Source organism: Macaca nemestrina, chromosome 17, assembly GCF_043159975.1.
Source record: "Macaca nemestrina isolate mMacNem1 chromosome 17, mMacNem.hap1, whole genome shotgun sequence".
In the NCBI taxonomy this organism is placed as follows: Eukaryota; Metazoa; Chordata; class Mammalia; order Primates; family Cercopithecidae; genus Macaca; species Macaca nemestrina.
This window is the reverse complement of record NC_092141.1, coordinates 46,209,810-46,235,791: the sequence shown is the minus strand read 5'-3', so window position 1 is coordinate 46,235,791 and position 25,982 is coordinate 46,209,810. Positions and strand designations below refer to the sequence as shown.

Here is a 25,982-nt window from a genome sequence, read left to right as displayed (position 1 = left end):
GTTCTTAATAGAGCAAACATACTCCTTTCCGAGGTACTTACTAAAAGCATTGGAATGACCCACTAAAAGGCCTAAAAACATAAGAAGTGTACTGGGTAATGCCACAACTCAGCTCCTCTGTACAAAGCCAGACTGAAGTCTCAACATTAAAAACAAAAGCCGGCCGGGCACGGTGGCTCACGCCTGTAATCCCAGCACTTTGGGAGGCTGAGGCAGGTGGATCATGAGGTCAGGAGTTCAACACCAGCCTGGCCAAGATGGCAAAACCCTGTCTCTACTAAAAATACAAAAATTAGCTGGGCGTGGTGGCACACACCTGTAATCCCTGCTACTCAGGAGGCTCAGGCAGAGAACTGCTTGACCCCGGGAGGCGGAGGTTGCAGTGAGCCGAGATCGCACCACTGCACTCCAGCCTGGGTGACAGAGGGAGACTCCGTCTCAAAAAAATAAAAATATAAAAAAATAAATAAATAAATAATAAAAACAAAAGCCAACATGACAAAATAACACTAATCACCTCCGCAACCATATCAGATTTGATATGGAATGCATTCCCTTTAAAGGAAATATAGGTTTACCTTTCGAGATTAAACTAAAATTTTAAAAAATGGAGTTACCCTCTTGCATAGTTACAGATCATATTCTAACTTAAAAGACAAAACAAAGCAAAACACACAAAACCACTTTTTTTAAAAACCACTTTTCATTTTATCTTTCCATTATGAGAGAAAGGGAGTAAAAAAGGGCTTTGGGAAAAAGCAACAGTATCTGTAAGAAAAGTGAACTATGGAGATTAGAAAAAATAAATGTGGGCCGGGCGTGGTGGCTCGCGCCTGTAATCCCGGCACTTTGGGAGGCCGGGGTACGTGGATTACCCGAGGTCAGTTCGAGACCAGCCTGACCAACACGGTGAAACCCCGTCTCTACTAAATACAAAAAATTAGCCAGGTGTGGTGGCGCATGCCTGTAATCCCGGCTATTTGGGAGGCTGAGGCCGGAGAACTGCCCAGGAAGCGGAGGTTGCAGTGAGCCGATATTGCGTCATTGTACTCCAACCTGGGCAACAAGAGTAAAGTTCCATCTCAAAATTAAAATAAAATAAAATAAAACAAAAATAAAATAAAATAAAATAAATAAATAAGGCCGGGTGCTTTGGCTCACACCTGTAATCCCCGCACTTTGGGAGGCCAAGGTGTGCGGATCACCTGAGGTCAGGAGTTCAAGACCAGCCTGACCAACATGGAGAAACCCTGTCTCTACTAAAAATACAAAATTAACTGGGCGCAGTGGTGTATGCCTGTTATCCTAGCTACTCGGGAGGCTGAGGCAGGAGAATTGCTTGAACCCAGAAAGCAGAGGTTGTGGTGAGCCAAGATTGCGCCATCGCATTCCAGCCTGGGCAACAAGAGCGAAACTCCATTTCAATAAATAAATAAATAAATAAATGTGAAGTAATTATCAAACACAGTATGAGTTAACCACTATTTTCATTAGTCTATTCTGACTTGGAAGTTTTCCATTCAAATATTTTCTCCACTGTCATCATGAATACTTAGGAAAAAACTGGCAACAGAAAATTATGTGTAGAATAACTTTCTCAACCCTGTCTTGTCCTTGACCTAGACACAGCATTCAGGTTCTGAAAGAAAACATCAGGGTTTTTCAGAACCACCCATCCTAAGATGCCAACTAACATCCAACAGGAAGTTGATTACCCTCTGTTCTAGAGACAGGTTTCTTTTGGGCAACTGGACAAACCAACATCACCATCTAATCCTGATGAACATTTTGTAACAATACCTTTAGATGGTGTCTAGGTCAGCAGATGTGTTTAGTCAACATAAAAAGTTTGTTTAAAGAGCCAACCTGCTGATTTTGGGATTACAGGTCACTTGCAAAAATCTGGCTTCCCAATCCACCAACCAAAGGTCTGTTCCAACTGTCCAGAGTCATAAAATGAAGTGAAAATTATTATTCAGCCATACTGGTACGAAACAGTTATTTCTTGCTTTTACTTTTGACCTAGATGGTAGCTAACTATAGAAAATAGTTTGCATTTGCAGAAATACAACAAACATGATAAAATGTTAAACCCATAGCCAAGGCTGGGCACAGTGGCTCATGCCTGTAGCCCCAGCACTTTGGGAGGCCAAGACCATTTGAGCACAGAAGTTTGACAGCAGTCCAGGCAACATAGTGAGACCACATGTTTAATTAAAAAAAAAAAAAAAAAAAGGCATAGCCAAAGTTACACAGCTGACTGACAGAAGAAACCAACATAGTCCAGCTTGATCTTATAAGGCAATTCAAAACGAAAAGAATGTGGCCTTATGTGTAATGTCCTCAAGACATTAACTATTATTCAGCTGGGTAGGCACTAAACCTAGTATCAGCAATGAACTGGTAGCTGCTTCTAATCATACCTGCACTTTTTGATATCCCAAAAAATGTCATAGGGTAAGTTTAACAAGAAATTGTTAATATCACCCTTATTCAGTGAATGTGGAATCACTGAGAAAGACTTCTTCTTTATTTACACATTGGACAAAATTATTTGCAGTCAGGTTAAGTGGAGGAAGGAAAGGTGCTGATCAGCATTATAAATTCTCCCCATCTAAACCAAATCAGGGGTTCATATGCATGGCATTACTCATACGGAAGCATGGTTTACAGCATGTTCATGTGGGCTGTATCAAAAATAAGTTATAAGCAGTGAGGGGAAGACTACTTACCATCAAGGTGGCTAGAAGATACGTACATTGCCATCTAGACAGCTGTGAAGATGTTGATATTTTGTATTTGTACCAATTAGCTTAATCTGGCTAAAGATTAAAGAGTTCCTTAAATATCTCTAAGCAAACATAAACAATGTTCTGAGTCCTAAACTTTTTCCTATAAAGTTAAATTTAAGAAATAAGAAGAGCTTTCAAAAAATAAATGTACTATTGGTCTTCCAGACTTTGTGTTACATTGTGTTACAATGTCCCTTTAAACGGAGGAAACCTGATAGGACTTTAGCCTTTTACCTGATACTTTGCTTTCCAAACAGAGTGAAAGATTACCAGAAATTTGCTTGAGAGTCCTTGAGGCAAGCTACCACTGGGCAAGTTACGCTAACACCTAGAGAGGATGAAGGTACCTCTTTACTAGAGAAGCACATATCCCATGACACTGACGGAGGCCTGATTTTCTTGATACCTCCCTCTTGTAGGTTCAAAAGCCCCAGAAATCATCATCTAGCTCAGCAAAACATACTATCAACATTCCTACTTCTAGAAAGCAGAGAATCGAATGCTGGGCACATAACCATCAATCAAGAAGCCAAGATATGCAAAGAAAGGGGAACCAGCAGAGAACACAAGTTGGGGGAATCGAAGTGCTACCATGTGCAGGTGACATCTGTACAAGACACTAAGATCAGAGGAAAGAATAATCCAAACAACCAAAATGGCTCCTACCAGCTACTACCATTAATGCAGATGTGGGAGAGGAGGAGGGAGAGAAGAAGGAACGGAGAGGAAGGAGGAAGGGGGAGCAGCAAAGCATTGTCAAAGAGGAAAAGAGGAAGACATGTCTGGCATTCAGTAACATCAGATCAGAAAAGAGCACCGTCCTGAGCTTTTACCCATGTTCCATAAGTCACTGCTAGCTGGCCCTGAGCTTGATTTCCAAATCTCTAAGATGAAATGAAAACAACTGATATTTGAAAAGAAATTAATGACACGAAAGCTTACAGATCCTCTTACGTTTACTGGATCTCATTTTGTTTTTGTTTTTAAAGAAAAAGGTAATGACACCAAAATAAAGAATAGGACAAATCTGGCTTCCTGGTTCACATGTTCAACCGTCCTTCTCCTCCTCCTCTTCTCGTTCCCCTTCTCCTCCTCCTCCTCCTCCTCCTCCTGCATCCTATTTACCCAAACTCAAACTCTGAAACAGCTCTTTTCTCTAAAGAGCTCAGCCTGGTGGAAAAAAAAGTTTGGGTACTATCCATGCAGGTAAGAAGTAATCAGGATGACAAGGTGGGAGAAAAAAAGAACAGCAGAAAGTCAGAGTCCCATTGGCTTCTGCCTGTCCTGACTGGCAAAAGCAGAAAGCAAAGCCTCAAACCAGTTCTCTGACAGGGCCCAACGCCTCTGCAGCACCCCCCGTGTAATTACACACTTGAGTGACTGGACTCTGAAGAAAATTGAAGGCCTGAGCTCCGAACAGCTGCCATTTTCTCTCTCCATCACACCAGCGTGATTACTTGAGAAATGAACAGCCCCGGCTCAAAGCTACTCCAGAATTCTCAGAGGAAATATGGCTCCGTGTTCCAATAATGAGATTCTTAAGGCAAGCGTTACTTACAATCACTCCGCAAAAGGAGCGAGCTGAGCCCCTATATCTTACAAATTAGAATTTAAGAAACCCAGCAACAGTCTTGGACAATCATTACTCTTCTGCTGCTCTAAGGATTCTAGGCTTTGGTCTATTTTTAGTGCAGAAAACTGTTAAGTTCTTAAAAACATAATCACAATAAAAAGAAAAACTCACCATAATTAGCTTCCTATAAAGGCAAATTCCACCCCATTCTAGGTCCAAACTGATAGATTCTTTTACCCTTCTCCTCATTACCCTTTTCTGCCAGAAAGTCTTGGCTTTATCAAAATAAGATTTAACAATCTTTTCATTAAATTAAAAAAAAATCTAAATAGTCCTTCTTCCTTCTTTTGACTGACAAAAAAAATTAGTAAGTTGCCATAGATTATATCATTTCTTAGCTGAAACCTGTCACTTAGGGGAAGCTGAAGTATTACATTGTACTAATGTATATTTTTTCCCACTCAAATGCATCTTCTTGTTTTCTCACTATCTAGTCATTCTGGGGTAGCAAAGGCAATGAACTCTCCCTATAATTACATGTTTTTTAAAGTGGCTATTCTAAAAAATGTTATATGCTTTAGAGTTAACCAGCTAGGCAGATAACTGAATGAGCGGCACTCTTGTTAATCAGAGGTATATGGTAGATAGTTTCCCTTCATTCTGAAGTACGAAATAAAAAAATAGCTATGAAGATGTACGTTTTTTTCCTCCATGAAAAAATGATGTAATTAATGTACCAAGAATCCCAATTCCATAAAGGGACAAGAAAGAAAACTCTGGGAGTGAAAAGGCACTACAGTCCCCAAAAAGACAAGCAAGCAGCAGCAAGGCAAATGCTCAGGACCATGGGGTGAGGGACTCTAGGAATAGTCCTACTATACTAATTCCTACAAGTAACTCAACCAGAATGAGCTAGGAGTGAAGGACTTGCAAGTCATCTTTAAAAATCCTTCAGCCCACAAAAATTCCACCCACTGGCCAAATGCACATTAGCTCTCATCAAACTTACCAGGCTCACTCCCCATTCCTACTTCCTACTAATTCTTATATTACTAAGTTATGGAGAAAAAAAATCATACATTTACATTTACTACCAATGCAATAATCCGAGCTTAGATTTTCAATGTAAATAAAAAGGGACCAATGAAGATGCAGAATACATTAAAATTTCTCTGGTCAGGGAGGGGTAGTGCTGGATTTCTATTTTTTTTCTTTTCAGGTTTGACATGAGAGCCATTGCTTGCATCTATGGAACAAGAGTTAAAATTAGAGTATATTGGATAAATAAGATGAAAATTTAAAGCTGCCGTCAAGAGGACCACAGGAATGGTGAAGCATGGGGCATTTCTAAACAGAGTTAGGAGGTGTAAGTCCCTGTGAAGGAGCATATTCATAATAGCCAAAAGAGTCCTTTTCTCACTAAAGCAGTTCCTTCAGACCAAGGACAAAGGTAGATGTGAGAAACTGTTAGTCTACAGCTCAAGTCCCACTCATCCCATAATTATAAAAGGCAGTAGTTTTTTTCTCTGACCACAGCCATCAGAAGGAAAAAATACTTTTTGCATATCATCAACAGTCCTTACGAGTTCTGAAAAATGGTACTCACGATAAGCATTGTGACCAGAAGATTCTTCTTGGTGACTTGAGCGTGAGAGAAGATGTAGTTCAGTACAGTGTTCATGTCACTTTTATTCTCTTCCCGGAGGGCGAATACACATTTGTCATAGTGACCTGCACGCCATGAAAAGAACTGGTTCTCACCCATGTATAAATGTTCACATTTACATGCTATTTGTTTTGTACTGTCTATAATTTATGAGATGAGCAGTAAGAAGAAACATCGTAAGGATTTTCTTGGATGGATTTGTACAGAAACTGGCAATGTGATTTAGTAAAAGAACACCGGACTAGGAGTTAGGCAATTTGGATATAAGATCTGGGTTCAAGGCCTAGCTCCGTTAGCAATTTACTGTGTGCTCCTGGGCAAATCATTTCACTTCTCTGGGCCTCAATTTTATTAAATTTTTTAAAAATTGGGGAGGTGGGTATGCCTCAAAGACTGAAAGATTGGGAATAACTCCAACCCCAGTCTTACTCTAAACTCTGTCATGATTTCTTTAGAAGAGAAATTTCTGCTGTTTAAAAAGAAATGTAAATATCATTAAACTTGATGATCTTTAAGGTCTTCCCCAGAGCCTGAGATTCTGATTCCATGTTGCAGAAAACAGTTTACCCTAACCAGTAGGAACAGTTTTAGCTCAAAAAATAAAACCACATCAAACTTAGCAATATCCATGAGAAGTGTGGCTACTACCCCTGGAATCAATATTTTCTTCTGTTAGTCCTTGAAACAGCTAAGCAATGCCTAGGAACGCCAAATCCAACCCAAGGTATAGATCAAAGAGAACCGTGCATTAAGTCAAAAGGTCTATAGGGAGACTAAAGTTATGCATATCTTCACTTGCCTTCCATAAGGCCACCAGGGGCAGCTTAGTTCTGAGTAGGAAAGCTATGTTTTACAACAGAAGCATAAGCCTCTGGTACACTGTAGTGATATCTGCCATGGGATATAAGTAATATTCAGTTCTTTAGAAAACAGCTTACCTCAGAACTAAATTTCCAAGGAAAGAGGAATTAGTGTTTGAATATGCTCAAGGGTCAGAATTTTATGAAATCACAAAAACAGTAAAGGATTATCACCTCAGTTCAGATTCCACGTTAAGTTACAAACCAGAACAGTGGCGTTCAAACTGCATTACCGTGGTTTCCTAGAATACTGAGTACATTGGACCAGTGTAACCAGGCTTTTAACTATTCTAAATATTAGAGATTGACATAAGCAACTTTTTTCCAAATAAAACTATATTTGAAAAACAATGGACTACAATATTGAGAGAGCTGCCAATTTCATAAAAGACACATTTAGACCAAAAGGGAAGCTGTTTAAAAATTAGCTGTTCTGTATTAATATTTTTCTCTACCAAGACTTAGCTTTGAAGTAACAACACAAATAAACTTTGGCAATAGGACCAGGGGAAATAAAAGGAACACATTCACCCAGGGTGAGGGGAGACATTAACAGAAAGAAAACAATGATTTTTTTTTCTTTTTTTTTTTTTTTTTACTTTGAAGATCCTGCACACCAAGACACTCTTTTTAAAAAATGTTTAGTTGGCTGGGTGCAGTGGCTCACCCCTGTAATCCCAGCACTTTGGGCAGCCAAGGCGGGTGGATCACTTGAGGTCAGGCATTTGAGACCAGCCTGGCCAACAGGGTAAAACCCCGTCTCTACTAAAAATACAAAAATTAGCCAGGCGTGATGGTACACACCTATAATCCTAGCTACACAGGAGGCTGAGGCAGGAGAATTGCTGGAACCCAGGAGGCGGAAGTTGCAATGAGCAGAGATTGTGCCCCTGCACTCCAGCTTGGGTGTCAGAATGAGACTCCATCTCAAAAAAAAAAGAAGAAGAACACACACACACAAAACAAAACAGTTTAATTATGAAATATATATACAGAAGAATATATAGAATATATGGTATCAATTGAAATAAACACCCATGTGTTATTTTAAAGCTATTAAATTTTAATAGAACATCTTTAGTATTTTTGAAGACCCCTGTGTACCCCTCCTCAAAAACAACTACTAAGCTGAATTTTATGTTAATTATTCTTTTGCTTTTCTTAACTTTTATCACCAATGTATGTACAGCTTAATTTTCCTGGTTTTTGAACCTGAAAAAAATGGAATGACTGTACCGTTTATTTTCCATAACATTGTATTTTTGAGATTCATCCTTTTGTTCAGTGTATGCCTTGGTGCATCCATTTTCACTGCTGCATAGTCAACCATGGTAGGAATATACTAGACTGCAATGATCTACGCTATCTTTGTATATTTAGATTGTTTCTTGTCTTTTTTGAGATTATGAACAGTGCTGTCACAAATAGTCCTATATATGTCTCCTAATAAACACGTGTAATAGTTTCTCTAGAGTATATTTTCTAGGAGTAAAATTACTAGGTTAAAGAATACAAATATGTTCAACTTTATTAGGTACTGACCAACTGTTACCCAAAGTGGTATACCAATTTGTACTTCCATGTACAGAAGCAATGAAGATGATGATGTGACTTTTAAATTTTTGCCACTCCCATTGTGGTTTTGGTTCATATGTCTCTAATTACTAATGGGATTGAGCATCTTTGTGTAAGTTGATGAATTCTTTGTACTTTCTCTTCTGTAAAATATCTTTCTATATCTTTTGCCCATTTTTCTATTAGGATGTCTTTAACTTGATGATTCATACCAGTTCTCTAGATACTTCTAATTCTTTTTTAGGTATAGATTTTGTAAATATCTTCTCACGCTTGGTAGCTTATATTTTCAGTCTCTCTTTTTTTGGAGATGGGGTCCTGCTCTGTCACTGGGGCTGGACTGCAGTGATGTGATCACGGCTCACTGCAGCCTCGACCTCCCCAGGCTCAGGTGATCCTCCAACCTGAGCCTCCCAAGAAGGTAGGACTACAGGCACACACCACCACACCTGGCTAATTTTTGTGTATTTTTTTTAGAGATGGGGTCTTGCTATGTTGTCCAGGCTGATCTCAAACTTCTGGGCTCAAGCAATCTGCCAGCACTGGCCTCCAAAAGTGCTAGGATTACAGACTTTTCAGTCTCCTTATGATGTATTTTGATGAACAGAAGTTCTTGAGTGGAGTTTAAGTAATAAATCTTTTCTTCTGTAGTTTGTACTTGCTACGTCTTATACAACAAAATCTTCCTGTCCTGAGATTATAATGATATTCTCCTAACCAATTAATAGCTTCACCTCTTTAGTACATATTTACGTCTTTATTTTATTGAGAACTGATTTTTGTGTATAAGATAGGGATTCCATTTCTTTCTTTCCTTTTTTTTTTTTTTTTTTAAATGAATAACCCATTACGCTGGTATCATTTACTGAAAAAAAAAATCTGTCCTTTCCTCATGATCTACAATGCTTCCTCTATCATAAAATAAGTTTTCATATATGGGTGGATCTGTTTCTGGGTCATTATGTTCCACTGATCTATAAATCTATCCCTATACCTATCTCACAATTTCTTAATTAATATGGCTTTATATTAAATCTTCTTTTCTGATTAAGCAAATCTTTTCACCTTGTATTTCTTTGGAAGTATCTTGATTATTGTGAGACTTGTCTTTTATGGAAATTTTATAATTAGCATTACAAATACGCTAACAGAATTTTTATTGAAATGTCAATCTACAGATGAATTTAGGAAGAATCAGCACCTAATAGTGTACATTCCAATTTAAGACCTTGATAATTTATTTAAATCTTCTTTACTATTACAATCTTCTTTATTATAATTTTCTCAAAAAGAGGCTTGCATGTTTTTTGTTAGATTTACTCGTATTTCATCTTTTTGGTTGCTATTTTATCAACTAATTAATTATTTAGAGACAGGGTCTTGCTCTGTTGCCTGGGCTGAGTGCAGTGATGCAATCATAGCCCACCGCACCCTTGAAACCCTGGGCTCAGGCAATCCTCTTATTTCAGTCTCTTGAGTAGGTAGGACTATAGGCATGTGCCACCATGCCTGGCTAATTGTTTTTAATTTCTTGTACAGATGGGGTCTCACTATGATGCCCAGGTTGGTCTCAAATTCCTGGTCTCAAGCAATCCTCCTGTCCTTGCCTCCCAAAGTGCTAAGATGACAAGCGTGAGCCACTACATCTAGCCTGTTATTTTAAATGTTTTTTTAATAACTTAATAATAAATCTGTGAATCCTTTGAGGCTTTCTAAAAAGACACCCTACATATTTAATAATAGCAGATATATTGCTTTACTATTTTCTAGCTCTTACACCCTTTAATTATTTGCCTTGTCTTACTGCACTGGCTAGGACATCCACTATGATGCTGAATAGAAGTAGTGGCAGCAGGCATCCTTGTCTTATTCCTAATCTTAAAGATAATGTTTTCAGCGTTTCACCATAATGCATGATGTATCCTGCAGATTTTTTTGTGGGTCCCTTTTACAAGATTTTAAAAGTTCCATTTCACTCCTAGTTTCCAAGAGTTTGTCATGAATGGATGTTAAATTCTGTCAAATGCTCCCTCTCTACACCCTGTTATCTTGAGATAATGAGCATGTTTTTCCTCCTTTCATCTATTTCATGATAAATTATATTAATTGACTTTCCCCAAACTGATCAACCTTGCATGAGTGGGATAAAGCCAACTTGGTTGTTATATATTATTTTGTATGTTACTGCATGCGGTTTGCTAATATCTACATGAGGATTTTTGCTAGTCATGAGTGGCACAGGCTGCTTTTAAAGGAAGTGAAAGGGAGCAGATAAAGGAAAATTTCAAATTTTAGATGTTTCAAATTCTGTGATGTTTCACTGCCATCTTGTGGCAGGAAGCAATGTCAGCAGTACACAGCTTTAAAATTTTAACCAAGGTTATTTCACACTTAGAGACAATATATCATTTAGTGAAGCTCTTCAGAGAAAGCCAGGGATAAAGTCCACCTAAAAGATATACTAAAAAGTACTGGAAAATCTGAACTTGCTCTTCCTAGATGCCTCTGGTTCAATTCATGGATTAGCTGCCAAGAATCAAGCTCTTCAGATATGGGTTTCTCAATTTCAGCCTGTGATGACTCAACCAACTTACGCTATACAAGGTCAAAAAGGTATCAACAGGAATGGTAGTCTCTATTAGAAAAATTATTTCAGCCCTTTCTCAGAAGCACACTGGATTCCTAATTTCATCAAGCTGTGTTTCGTTGTTCTTTCTTTAGTGCTGTGGATATAGAGGTTTAATTTTTAAGAGAGTGGTGATAGGAGACTGTTTATTAATGGAAGTATTGTTGACAGGAGGGGGCTTAGCTCTTACACAGTCCTATATGGATAGTTCGGGTTGGTTATCAGAATCAAGGCTTTCTGGGCTAGAGAGTCCTCAGGAAGAGGCTTACCATTCTGGAATTGTGTCTCTACTCGCAGGTACTGCCGGAGCAGATCCATCACCACAGCCTTCATGTGGCCTCGGATGCCACTTCGGTACCTAGGCAAATAGAAAGCCTCCACTGAAAACCCTGACAATCCAACACTATTAAGTAATAAACCCAAAGGCCAAATTTACCTCCATGACATTCCACTGAACTGCTTTCCCTCTGAATAAAGAACAGCCTAGGCTGGGCGCGGTGGCTCAAGCCTGTAATCCCAGCACTTTGGGAGGCCGAGACGGGAGGATCACGAGGTCAGGAGATCGAGACCATCCTGGCTAACGCAGTGAAACCCCGTCTCTACTAAAAAATACAAAAAAATAGCCGGGCGAGGTGGCGGGCGCCTGTAGTCCCAGCTACTCGGGAGGCTGAGGCAGGAGAATGGCGTAAACCCGGGAGGCGGAGCTTGCAGTGAGCTGAGATCCGGCCACTACACTCCAGCCCGGGCAACAGCGCGAGACTCCCTCTCAAAGAAAAAAAAAAAAAAAAGAACAGCCTAAAATGAACTACAAAATTAACTTAAATTCTAAGCCTAAAAGAAATCTCACTATAGACAAGACCTTTTTTAATAAAGAAAAGACAACAACACCCTGCATAGCCCCCTCTACCAACACCTTGACTCAGTTCCTACTGCTAAGTACAAATTATTACCGTACTTGTGAAATGGCTGAGATATCTGAAAAATTTATAAGTATCTTAAAGTTAAAAGTGTTCTGTGAGGTCGGGCGCCGTAGCTCACATCTGTAATCCCAGACCCCTTTTGGGAGGCCAAGGCAGGAGGATCACTTGAGTCTACGAGCTCCAGACCAGCCTAGGCAACATGGCAAAACCTCTTATCTATAAAAAATACAAAAAAAGTAGCCAAGCATGGTAGTGTGTGCCTGTAGTCCCAGCTACTCAAGAGGCTGAGGTGGGAGGATTGCTTGAGCCTAGGAGGCAGAGGTTGCAGTGAGCTGAGACTGTGCGACTGGGTGACTGTGCGACCTGGGTGACAGTGTGAGACCCTGTCTCTAATAAATAAATAAATAAATAAAAATGCCCTGTGAATATCCCTTCAGTATTAATAGCAACAACCACAATTACTTTTGCACCAACCTAATACAATAGGTTCCATAAGATAAGAATAAAAAATGTCGTACTGGGCCCTCTGACAGAAGAAAAATTAGGAGCTTCATCAAAATGGCAAGGAAAAAGAAAACAACAAAATTTCTGTGCCTTATTAATTGACAAACTGGATGCAGTGGCTCATGCCTGTAATCCCAACAGTTTGGGAGGCTGAGGCAGGTGGATCATTTGAGCCCAAGAGCTTGAGATGAGCCTGGGTAACGTGCAAAACCCCACCTCTTCCAAAAATATAAAAATTAGCTGGTTGTGGTGGTGCACAGCTGTAGTCCCAGCTATTCCAAGGGGTTGAAACAGGAGGATCACCTGAGCTTCGGGAGGTTGAGGCTGCAGTGAGCCATTATTGAGCCACTGCACTCCAGCCGGGGCAACAGAGTGAGACCCTATCACAAATAATAATAATAATAATAAATAATTGACAGAAAAAAATGTAGAATATTAAGAAGTCAGAAATATTGAGCATAAGAGTTAGCTCACAATTCTAAGATATTTAGAAGATACAAGGTACTTTCTAAGATATAAGGTGCTTTTTAATTTCTTGAAGTCAATCTGAGGTAAATCTCTTTGTGACCACTTAAAAGAAAGGAAGACATGAGCATGGACAGGTCTGGGAATCTGGAGTTACAAGTTACTACCTCTGTACCAGCTGAACAATGCTCTGAGTATTCATAAAGAAGACCTCCCGTTCAGATTTCCGGTTCAATGTAGCTGCATGGCTATCTAGGATGTTGGCAATCTAAGGTATAAAAAAGGGAAAAAAATGAGGCCCAACCCAACAAAATGCCCCAAAGCATCAGCCTCTATAGCATGACCAGTAGGAATCTTCTTGCTATAACATGCCAATTCCTATCTCTCACATGTTGGCAGTAGCTAGAAGTTACTGGGCAGAGTTTATATAGAGGATCATGCTAAATAAGCAAGCAGATTTCATCCCTTGTCAACCTTTCCCAGATGAATTAATGACTACATTATAAAAACTATCATCTTACCAAGATCTGTTCAAGGTCAAGATCCAAACTTCACTCCCCACTTATCTACTTATACTCCCTACACGTACTTCTGCTTTATGGGTAAAGAGTAAAGATGTTGCCAAGGTAGTAAGAATGTCTCTAAAAATAAAACTACAAATAGGCCATGCATGGTGGCTCACACCTGTAACCTCAGCACTTTGGGAGGCCAAGGAGGGAGGAAAGGTTGAGCCCAGGAGTTCAATACCAACCTGGGCAATGTAACAAGACCCCCATCTCTATAAAATTTTTTAAAATATTAGCTGGGCATAGTGGTGCACATCTGTAGTCCCAGCTACTTGGGAGGCTGAGGTGGGATGAGCCATTGGGCCTACTGGGGTCAAGGCCACAGCGAGCCATATGACTGCACCACTGCACTCCAGTCTGGGTGACAGGGTGAGACCCTGTCTCAAAAATAAATAAATAAACAGCTGGGCACAGTGGCTCACACCTGTAATCCCAGCACTTTGGGAAGCCAAGGTGGGCGGATCACGAGGTCAGATCGAGACCATCCTGGCCAACGTGGTGAAACCCCATGGCAATTAAAAATGCAAAAATTAGCTGGCATGGCGGCGCGTGCCTGTAATCCTAGCTACTCAGGAGGCTGAGGCAGGAGAATTGCTTGAACCCAGGAGGCAGAGGTTGCAGTGAGCTGAGATCACGCCACTGCACTCCAGCCTGGAAACAGAGCTAGACTCCGTCTCTAAATCAATCAATCAATCAATCAACTAATATCACTCTACTTTCAATTCATGAAGATACCTCTAATTAGGGAATTAGGGAATAGCCCCAGGAAAAAAGCTATATGGTATACATGATCCAAGTGTGCTTTTCTCATAACTACAGATACTTTATACTTCACATACAGTACTTTCACTGTTGGCTTTGTACCCTGAGGCAGTTTTTTTTTTTTTTTTTGAGACGGAGTCTTGCTCTGTCCCCCAGGCTGGAGTGCAGTGGCGCAACCCTGAGGCAGTTTTGTGAGGAATACAATGCTTAAAAGTATACAACTACAACATCCAAAAAGCAAGGAGGATCCAAATAGGAAGGAATCCTACAATATGAACTCTGGCATTGGTAGCCTAGAAAAAAATGAAGATAGTGTTATCCTATAAATACCTGCTGACTGGGAAACTGACAGAGGACTGATGTGATGTTGCTAGCATACTGAGCCATTTCCTTCTTGATAGACTTCTCCACATTGGGGGGAATGCGGCCAGACACGCTAGTCATGATATCTTGCAATTCTAGGAGAGGCAGGGAGGGATCTCTGAGGGTTTTCATCAATCGCTCTACCCAGTCTTTTACCTAAAAAGAAAGCATTGGTAAAATAGGACCCAAAGTTAACACAATCCCCCAAATAAAAAGATACATAGTTGTCATTCCGTATACATGGGAAATTGGTTCCAGAACCACCACTCATATGAAAATGTGCACATACTTGAGCCCTACGGAACCCATGTATAGAAAAAGTTGTGGGCTCCATATTCCATCAATACTATAATTTTGATCCATGTTTGGCTGAAAAAATCCACATATAAGTGGACCCACACAGTTCAAACCTGTGTTGCTCAAGAGTAAACTATATCTGAATTCACTATCATATACTACTTCTTTTCAATATAAAATTTATATAATTTTCAATAGATACGGGGTCTCGCTATGTTGGTCAGGCTGGTCTCAAACTCCTGGCCTCAAGTGATCTTTCCAACTCAGCCTCCCAAAGTGGTGGGATTACAGATGTGAGCCAACTATCATAGAGTACTTTGAAATTGCAATGTAAGCATCTAACATTGCCCCTATTCTCCAGTTTAAAAAGGTGTAATCACGGCTGGGCACAGTGGCTCACGCCTATAATCCCAGCACTTTGGGAGGCTGAGGCGGGCAGATCACAAAGTCAGGAGTTCACGACCAGTGTGGCCAACATGGTGAAACCTTGCCTCTATTAAAAAGAAAAAAGAAAAAAATTAGCCGGGCCTGGTGGCATGTGCCTGTAATCCCCACTACTCAGGAGGTTGAGGCAGGAGAATTGCTTGAACCCAGGAGGTGGAGGTTGCAGTGAGCTGAGTTTGCGCTATTACACTCCAGCCTGGGCAATAGAGCAAGACTCAGTCTCGAGGGAAAAAAAAAAAAAGGAGTAATCACAATTAAATGTGAAGTCCATGACAAGGATGGATTTAAAGACCTCAAGTCCCACAACTGAAGGTGAAAGAGTTCCAGGCCAAACAGCTTTATTTTCCTCCCTCTTAAACAATCATTATGAGACTTGCAACTATTTTGGAGAATAGGTATCCCATTTGTACACCCCTTCCCCAGGAGACGTGATTCATACCTTGCTGCTAAAGAAAGGATCTGGAAGGCAGTATCCATTCATTACGTTGACCAGATTATCCAGGACATAATGGAACACTCGATGCAGTTTCTCGCCTCTGAGTGCCGTGCTCTGGATCCGTGGCAGACTACCTGTGTGAAGCTCAGCCTATCAACCCCAACAAGAGATCAAGTCATCTACTACTTTTGATCTAAGGTACAAACACACCACTACAACTTAAGAGTTATCATTCAAAATGGAGACATCATTTTACCATACCCAGCTACCAGAAGGGAAGTCAATGGAGGAAACATCATAAGGAAATTATGGAATCTTAGTATTACAGTAACTCTTGCAAACTCTTAGTTCCATAATACTACAGGTACAAATACAAGGCATAAGATTAATAGGCGAAAAAGCTAAAGAAAACACTGGCAAACCAAGCACTGAAATCACTTGCCTGTCTCCAAACCACCAAGTTCTTTAGCTCTTAGACAGCAATATTCGGAGCATCTTCCTAACCCACCTGCTGAACCTTGCTGGGGTTGTCCAGTTGCATTCTGGCTAGTACACAGCCAGGGTCAAGAGCTGCTCCAGGTCGCTTGACGTAATGGATACAGCCAGACTCCACAGCTGTTAAGGTCATTACCATCTTCATCACCTATAGTGAAAAATAAATTAGACTCAGATTTATCTCTCTTTACACAGGTGAATGCTAAGAAGAGGTAAATTTTTCCCTTAGCATCTAAGTGGACCACACCTAATTTGACCCAGAAAAAAATGGGAATTTACCACCATCTTCTAGGGACTATCAAGGCAGGCAATTAGAAAATCTCTCAGTACCTCACTTTAGAAACAACAGTTATTGACATTTCTCATTTCTAACTTTTAAAACCATTTTGGCATAATTTGTGATTATATTTGTTTTGTACTTAGAAAGTGAGGAACAATTTAATCTCTTCATACCAGTGAATCCAATCTAAGACATCCAGGCCAAAACCTAAGGATCATTCTTCACTCCTCTTTCTCCCTTACCTACCAATTACCAATCCAGCCAGGCATATCTTCTAAACCTTTCTCAAAAATCTTCCTGTCTTGCCATCTCTTCGGTTTACGCCTTCTTCATTTCTGGCCCAAAGTACTTCAAAGACGCCTTAAGAGATCTCCCTACTTGCTATATACCTCCCACAAGGTCACGAAAAGCAATCATTCTAGATCCCAAATATCATCATACTACTTTTCCACTTAAATCCTTCAGAGATTACCCGCTGCCTCCAGGATAATGTAAACTTACCAGTATAGCTTATAAGATCCTTCATAACCTCACATTCAAGATCTCACATTACTTCTTTAGCATCTTTGCTTGTCCCTCCCCATTAATCCTTAGTCTATTCTCAAGCCACACCGACACATACCTGCAGTTCCCTAAATACACTGTGCTGTCTTGCTTCTGTCTTTGTACATGCTATTCCTTCAACTTTAAGCACTCTTCCCTGCCCTTCTTCACCTGCTCTATTACTATCTGTCTTTCGAAACGAAGATCAAATGTCTCTTCTTTCAGAATATCTTCCCATACAAGCTTAGCTTGATTTGGGTTAGGTGACCCTCTGCACTCTATGCTTAGCTCTCTTAAAATTAATTACATGACATTACTTGCCTGTTTTGTGCCCCACTTCCACATATTTCCTCTGGACAGCCAGCAGTTAGGACACCTAACACTCAATAAGTGCTATTGCCTAGTATCTATTTTTAGAGCTAGAGATTCCTCATTTGCCAAAGTGTTTTTATGTGTTTTAAAAATCTTAAGGTTCGTACTTCTAATGAAGCCAACTGATGTTTTTCATTCTTATTTCCAATCTGTCACCTTTTTTTTTTTTAATTTTTTAGAAATAAGGACTTGATTTGTGGCCCAGGCCACAAATTGTACCACTCCAGTACAGTGGTACAATCACCATTCACTGCTGCCTTGAATTCCTGGGCTCAAGGGATCCTCCCACCTTAGCTGCCAGAGTGGCTGGGACTACAGGTATGTGCCACTGTATGCCGCTAATTTTTTAGTTTTTCACAGAGACAGGGTCTCATCATCGTGCCCAGGCTAATCTCTAACTCCTGGCCTCAAGCGATCTTCCTGCCTCAGCCTCCCAAAGGGGTGGGATTACAGGCACAAGCCACTGCACACAGCCTCCTTTCTGTAACTTTTCGGTCCTAGTCCATCCCAGCCAACCCTTTTCCTACCTTCCCTTCCCATGATCCCACAGTCTTTTCACCACACTGACCTCAATCTCAGCATAGCACTGGCCAGCAAACACATGACCTCCATCTTCTACAATGTACTGGATTAACTTCCCAGCAGAAGGTGAGCGCATCACTGATGGGTCATTTTCCTTCTCAAACACACAGGTTTTATTGCCAATTGTGATGCGATATCTAGGAGACAAGTGGAAGTATGTAAGCTAAGAAAGCACCTCAGGATGTAAAGGAGAATGGTAGAGAATGTCAACCTTCAAATAAAAAAATCCTGAAAACTTTATTACACACACACACGCACATGACATTCACTGCACCTTTGTTTACAATGTCAATTAACAAAAATTTCCTAGATTAAATAAAGTATAGTATAATCACATAATGGAACACTACATGGCTATTAAAAATAACAGGTACCACAGTTTAAAAAAACACAAAGATATTGATGATGTAATAGCTAACATTTCTTGAAGACTAGCTATGTTGTGACAATGTTCTACACATTTTCAGCATATTAATTTATTTCATTCTCATAATACCACAACTGGTGTTGAACATTTGTGAATTTTTTTTTTTTTTTTTTTTTTTGAGATGGAGTTTTGCTCTTGTTGCCCAAACTGGAGTACAATGACGCAATCTCGGCCTGCGGAAACCTCCACCTCCCAGGTTCATTCGATTCTCCTGCCTCAGCCTCCCGAGTAGCTGGGACTACAGGCATATGCCACCATGTCTGGCTAATTTTGTATTTTTAGTAGAGACAGAGTTTCACCATGTTGGCCAGGCTGGTCTTGAACTCCCAAACTCAGGTGATCCACCCGCCTCGGCCTCCCAAAGTGCTGGGATTACAGGCATGAGCCACCACGCCTGGCCACATTTGTGAATGTATTTAAAGAAAAACAGTATGTACATGAATGTAACTTGTACATGCATATAAAATTTTTACTCAAATATATAAGAAACTTTTAACAATGGTTACTTATAAAAAGGGGAACTTATTTTTCATTGTCCACATACACTGGAAAAGTAGGGAGACATGTTTTTAATTACAAACACTTTTATATTCTTGATATTTTTGTTAAGTACATGTACTATTTTTTTTTTAAACTACAAACGAGTACCAAAAAAAGCCTGGGAAAAATCCCAAAAACTAGTAACTTATAAGAGAAAAGGCTAATAGGATGACCGGCAAATGGACCTCAAACAGTCATTTACCTATCCACTTCCTCCTTCATGTACGTAGTATAACTGCTGCCATCATAGGACAAGAGCAGTCCACCGTCACTCAGCCGATGTACATCTACTTCTACACATGAGCCATTCATGATCACCACATAGGAGTTGGGGGACTGTCGAGTCACCTGTAGGGAATGAGAATGAGGATCAGTGTGTCCCTTCCAGGTACAACTCCAAACAAAATTTGAATGCTTCAAAAATACAGGTAAGAAAGATCTGTCAGGAGGACAAAAACTCATAGCACTGATGCTATTTGCCTCAGTGTCTGTGGACATGACTCAGTCCTGCTGTAAGCAAAGACGGCAACCTTAGTTGTTTTTCCCAGCTGTGGTTGTTCCCTGTCTCTCCTTTATCTCTTGGCAACAACAAATGCTGCTTCAGGACACTGACACAAATAATGACTGTAATTTCACTAACACCCCCATTCCTACATTACATCAAATTTTTTCTCTTGCCTCTCAGCCTAAAGAAAGATAGCTTAAAAAGTAAGATGCAAACTCCAATGGGGTTCTGCATACCTTAAGTACATACTTGACTCCCTCATAGATAAGTTCAACATCTACTGTATTCAACAGTGTATGAGCAGGAAGGACTTGACCCCTGAAAGAACAGCAGCAAGAGAGACACTTACTACAAAGTTCCAACAGTTAATAAGAGAATCTAAAAGATTATTGATTACAGCATTTCCTAGGACAACAAAAAACTAGAAACAACCTAAATACCTCAATAATCACGTGTAAGGAATTGATCACATCAATTATGAAAGAATCTTATAATGGATTTTTTTTAAATTAGGGTAAAATACACATTACATTAAATTGGCCATCTTAACCATTACAAAATGCACATTTCTATAGTGTTGGGGATATTAACACTGTTCTGCAACCAATCTGCAGGACTTTTTCATCTGGCAAAAGTGAAACTCTACACCCATTAACAACTCCCAATTTCCCCCTCCGCCTAGTCCCTGGTAACGATCATTCTACTTTCTGGTTTTATGAGTCTGACTACTCTTGATACCGCATATAAGTAAAACCATATAGTATTTGTCTTTTTGTGGCAGGCTTAATTCACTTACCCTAATGTCCTTAAGATCCACCTATGTTTCAGCATGTGTCAGAATTTCCTTCCTCTTTAAGGCTGAATAATATTCTATTGTATGTATATCCCACATTTTGTTTATCCAGTCATCCATCAACCAACATCTGAGTTGTTTCCATCTTTTAGTTACTGTAAATAATCCTCCTATGAATGTGGCTGTGCAAGTATCTTTCAGACCCTGCTTTCAATTCTTTCAGAATACCCAGAAGTGGTATTACCAGATCATATGGTAATTCTATTTTTAATTTTTTCAGTAATTGCAATACCATTTTTCAGTAGTGGCTGCATCATTTTACATTCCCATCAAGAGTGCACAAGTGTCCCAATTTCTCTATGTACTTGCCAATACTTGCTGTTTTCTGTTTTTTGACAGTGGGCATCCTAATGGGTGTGAGGTGATATCTCATCATGGTTTTGACTTTATTTACTTAATGATTAGTGATGCTGCGCATGTCTTCACATGTGGAACAAAACATACAGATATTAAGAAGATGTGAACTAAAAAACACTTTAAAAAAATATACTGTTGAGTTAAAAAAGCAAGGTAAAGAACAGTTTCACAGTATGCTACCATTTGAGTTTTTAAAAACCAGGAGGTGGGAAGAAACAAGTACCACATGTTGATATGGTTTGGCTGTGTTCCCATTCAAATCTCATCTTGAACTGTAGCTCCCATAATTCTCATGTGTTATGCGAGGGACCCGGTGGGAGATACCTAAATCATGGGGGCAGTTTCCCCATACTGTTCTCGTGGGAGTGAATAAGTCTCATGAGATCTGACAATTTTATAAAGGGAAACCCCTTTCACTTGGCTCTCATTTTCTCTCTTGGCTGCCACCACAAAAGACATGACTTTGCTCTTCCTTTGCCTTTCGCCATGATTGTGAGGTCTCCCTAGCCATCTGAACTGTGACTCAAACCTCTTTCCTTTATAAATTAGCCAGTCTTGGGTATGTCTTTATTAGCAGTGTGAGAACAGACTAATACACATGTATATATTTATGTAAGTTTAGGATATCTTTGGAAGGTTAGAAAAGCAATTGGTAATATGAATTTACTATAGGGGATGGAAACTGGGTGGCCAAGGAACAGAGGTCAGAGAGAGACTTTTCACTGCTTATTTTTTTTGTGCCTTTTGAATTTTGAACCACAGGAATGTGTTAACTGTTCTTAAAGATAAAGATTAACGCTGGACACAGTGGCTCACGCCTATAATTCCAGCACTTTGGGAGGCCAAGGTGGGCTGATCACGAGGCCAAGAGATGGAGACCATCCTGGCCAACATGTTGAAACTCTAACTCTACTAAAAATACAAAAATGAGCTGGGCATGGTGGAGTGCACCTGTAGTCCCAGCTACCGGGGTGGCTGAGACAAGAGAATCGCTTGAACCCGGGAGGCGGAGGTTACAGTGAGCAGAGATCACGCCACTGCACTCCGGCCTGGTGACAGAGCAAGCCTCCACCTCAAAAAAAAAAAAAAAAAGATAAAGATTAAACGTGAAAAAATTATAAAAACTTAGTATAAGCATATCTACTCCTAGCAACTGAAACTTTATTTAAGAGTCTTAAAAAAGACCAGGAGGCCGGGTGCGGTGGCTCACGCCTGTAATTCCAGCACAATGGGAGGCCGAGGTGGGCAGATCACGAGGTCAGGAGATCCAGACCATCCTGGCTAACACGGTGAAACCCCGTCTCTACCAAAAATACAAAAAAATTAGCTGGGCATGGTGGTGGGTGCCTGTAGTCCCAGCTACTCAGGAGGCTGAGGCAGGAAAATGGCATGAACCCGGGAGGCAGAGCTTGCAGTGAGCAGAGATCGCACCACTGCACTCCAGCCTGGGCAACAGAGCGAGACTCCGTCTTAAAAAAACAACAAAAAAAGGCTGGGCACGGTAGCTGACGTCCATAATACCAGCATTTGGGAAGCCGAGGTAGATGGATCACCTGAGGTCAGGAGTACAAGATCAGCCTTGCCAATATGGTGAAACCAAATCTGTACTAAAAAATACAAAAATTAGCCAGGCATGGTGGTGCATACCTGTAACAGCTACTTGGGAGGCTGAGGCAGGAGAATCGCTTGAACCTGGGAGGCAGAGGTTGTGGTGAGCCGAGATCGTGCCACTGCACTCTAGCCTGGGCGATAGAGCAAGACTTTGTCTTAAAAAAAAAAAAAAAGCCAGGAGTGGTGGCTCACGCCTGTAATCCCAACACTTTGGGAGACCAGGGTCAGATCCTGATGTCAGGAGTTCAAGACCATCCTGGCCAATATGGCGAAACCCCTTCTCTACTAAAAATACAAAAATTAGCTGGGCATGGTGGTGCGTGCCTGTAGTCCCAGCTACTCAGGAGGCTGAGGCAGGAGAATTGCTTGAACCCAGGAGGCAGAGGTTGCAGTGAGCCGAGATTGCACCACTGCACTCCAGCCTGGCGACAGAGTGAGATTCTGTCTCAAAGGAAAAAAAAGGTAGGTAAGGGGGGCAGTAGCGTGGGTGGAAGGGAAAGGGAGAAAATTACCAAGGAGAGAAACACTGTCAAGAAAAACTTTTGCTAATAGTAGAGAAAGAGTGATAAAGCAAGTGTGGTAAGTTGTGAGTTAATTGGTGAATCTGAGCAAAGAATATATAGAAATTATCTGTATTATTTATGTAACTCTTAAAAACCTAAAATTATTTCAAAACACAAGTTTTTAAAATAAGTTAAAGGCTGGGTGCAGTGGCTCACACCTGTAATCCCAGCACTTTGGGAGGCTAAGGCGGGTGGATCACAAGGTCAGGAGATCGAGACCATCCTGGCTAACACGGTGAAACCCCGTCTCTACTAAAAATACAAAAAAAATTAGCAGGGCGTGGTGGCGGGTGCCTGTAGGCCCAGCTACTCGAGAGGCTGAGGCAGGAGAATGGCGTGAACCTGGGAGGCAGAGCTTGCAGTGAGCCAAGATCACGCCACTGCACTCCAGCCTGGGGGACAGAGCGAGACTCTGTCTCAAAAAATAAATAAATAAATAAATAAATAAATAAATAAATAAATAAAATAAGTTAAAAACAAAAGCATTTAAAAAGGGGGAGGGCTTGTAGAGGAAAATGCATTTGACATAATTGCACACGAATAAGAAAACTATTTAACTAGGTTAGAAATTATATGTTGCAGAACAGAAATAAATAAGACTGGATTGGTAAAAAGGGGCCAATGAATACAGGGAGTTGAAAGTCACACCAAGGGATTTAGATTTGATACAGAAGAGAAATGCCAAGCTGCTGAAGGTTTTACTACATGAGAGTAACAAAGTAAAAGATACTTATCATAGGGCTTGAAATCTCAGTTCAATTTTTAAATTTTGTTTCTTTTCTTTCTTTCAGATACCTCAAAAGGGAATTGATATAAGTCTAACAACACAGAAGGAAATAAAAGTGCCTGTGATTAAAGTGCTTTAAAATGATTAGCCACTTGGAGCATTCCTCTGGGGACTCAAAGGCAGAGCTTAGTCTCCTGAATCAGCATTAGAAATTAGTTTAGCCCCACAGATGTCTCACTCCCTACTTGAAAGACTCATGAGGTCATCCTGAATATCAGCCTTAATTATTTACTTCTGAAAGGTGGTACAGGTGATACACGAAATATTTATGGTTCAGTGCTGGGGAGAAATACCAGATTTTTATCACCAGGGTTTGGAGAGATTTGATACTTATACAGGACAGAATATCTAATGCAGATGGATTCCAGTTTTTAAAGAAGCAACCTGTTCTAACTGTGGTATAAGTTAATGTCTAGAATCTGCAGTTAGACTCCCCAAATAATTTGCCATAAACGTCAACATCCCCTCTCTTTCTTGCCACCATGGTCCATGAATAACAAGTAACACTCATAAGCTGCCAGAAACAGACAGAAGAATAAATGGGTCTTTGAGCTTCAGTTCCTGTGCTCAGGACCGTTGGTTAGTTTGTGTAGCCTACAAGAAACAAAGCCTACCTTTCTAAGGAGTGAAGGAAGTTAGAGACGCTATTCCGCAGGCTCACGTCTGCCACGTGGAGGGCCCCACATACAACCCCCAACATGGTGTCAGGTCGCTCAGCCTGAAAGGAGGAAAAAGAGGGCAGATCAAATGCATGGTCACTTGGCACCACAGACTCTCAAATGAAATCAGGTTCACATTTGTTGTGATGAAACAGCTAGCAATGAAAATCTCCATTCTCACTGCCCAACTGATTTTTTAGATAAAAATGAACACATTCACGTTTAGAATTTGATTAGAGGGACCATTTGAAGAGAAATGAAAAATTTCTTCTTCTCTCCCTAAGACTTCCACTGAGCCAATCAATGAGTAGCTCAAAAATAGGCTTCTGACAGAAATAAATTTAAAGACACAACGATTTGGCTACTGATAATCTCAAAGAAAAACAGTTTATAGCCAAACTTTGGACCTCCAGACAAATTATATGAATCTAACGATTTTATACAAAATCTTGGATAATTTAGCATAGCCCCAGGAATTAAGGAATAACTGATAACTCTTGATTTAAATGAGGCCTCTCTCTTCAGCATCTGGTAGATACAGAAGTTGGCAACTATGGACCAGATTTAACATTAAATGAAGAAAAACAAAGAAATTCAATCTCTGCATGCCTCTCTTCAAATATACGTCAGGAAGCAATGCTAGAACATAAAATGACTGTGTTACACCAGCACAGGAATCATCAGAGTGCTAAAATTACACTGACTCCTAGATTTTTCCAGGTAGATCAAGAACCATTTACATTAGAATCAAATAAATTTCATTTAGTGACAGGGATTGAGCACCCAAGTTTATAAAAACCCAATCCCAGCAGCTGTTTGTGCAAGTACAGAAATACACACCTGTACTTTTTCTGCTATCAGTCTGTCCAGCCAGCCAGTATCAATTCTGTTCATCTGAAAGCTTTCAGTCTCTAACAATTTGATCAGGTATTCAACTGTAGTTCGAAAGTCACCCCGAATAGACAGCTCCTTCAAAGCCACCACCATGTTTCTGGGAGAAGAACAGAAGCCAATCTGTTTCAGCAACAAACACTTTAATGTTTTTCAATCATTTTAAAGAACTGTTTGGGCCGGGCGCGGTGGCTCACGCCTGTAATCCCAGCACTTTGGGAGGCCGAGGCGGGCGGATCACAAGGTCAGGAGATCGAGACCACGGTGAAACCCGGTCTCTACTAAAAATACAAAAAAAATTAGCCAGGCGCGGTTGTGGGCGCCTGTAGTCCCAGCTACTCGGGAGGCTGAGGCAGGAGAATGGCGTGAACCCGGGAGGCGGAGCTTGCAGTGAGCCGAGATCGCACCACTGCACTCCAGCCTGGGCAACAGAGCGAGACTCCGTCTCAAAAAAATAAATAAATAAAAAAATAAAGAACTGTTTGGCCAGGCGCGGTGGCTCACGCCTATAATCCTAACACTTTGGGAGGCCAACACAGGCGGATTTGGGAGGCCAAGACAGGTCAGGAGATTGAGACCATCCTGGCTAACACGGTGAAAGCCCATCTCTACTAAAAACACAAAAAATTAGCCAAGCGTGGTGGCAGGCGTCTGTCGTCCCAGCTACT

The 25,982-nt window shown here is 40.5% G+C and overlaps 1 protein-coding gene and 1 long non-coding RNA gene across 11 annotated transcripts in view; one reads left to right on the top strand and one right to left on the bottom strand.

Moving 5' to 3' along the window:
• The window catches only part of LOC105476883 (uncharacterized), a 93,864-nt gene extending 69,479 nt beyond the window's left edge, over positions 1-24,385 (top strand). For both annotated transcript variants that reach the window (XR_984315.3, XR_003016883.2), the window contains exons 2-4: positions 15,837-16,047; positions 17,719-17,857; positions 23,769-24,385. This is a non-coding gene — a long non-coding RNA (uncharacterized lncRNA). The remainder of the gene's footprint in view (positions 1-15,836; positions 16,048-17,718; positions 17,858-23,768) is intronic.
• The window catches only part of LOC105476887 (acetyl-CoA carboxylase alpha), a 330,276-nt gene that overhangs the window by 143,419 nt on the left and 160,875 nt on the right, over positions 1-25,982 (bottom strand). For all 9 annotated transcript variants that reach the window (XM_011733176.2, XM_011733177.2, XM_011733179.2 and 6 more), the window contains 11 exons: positions 25,264-25,414; positions 24,379-24,482; positions 19,830-19,911; positions 19,291-19,436; positions 18,108-18,258; positions 16,358-16,492; positions 15,853-15,999; positions 14,640-14,828; positions 13,149-13,249; positions 11,362-11,450; positions 5,972-6,096 (listed from right to left, as the gene is read on the bottom strand). In XM_011733176.2, the coding sequence (XP_011731478.1) occupies positions 5,972-6,096; positions 11,362-11,450; positions 13,149-13,249; positions 14,640-14,828; positions 15,853-15,999; positions 16,358-16,492; positions 18,108-18,258; positions 19,291-19,436; positions 19,830-19,911; positions 24,379-24,482; positions 25,264-25,414 (1,420 nt within the window). The remainder of the gene's footprint in view (positions 1-5,971; positions 6,097-11,361; positions 11,451-13,148; positions 13,250-14,639; positions 14,829-15,852; positions 16,000-16,357; positions 16,493-18,107; positions 18,259-19,290; positions 19,437-19,829; positions 19,912-24,378; positions 24,483-25,263; positions 25,415-25,982) is intronic.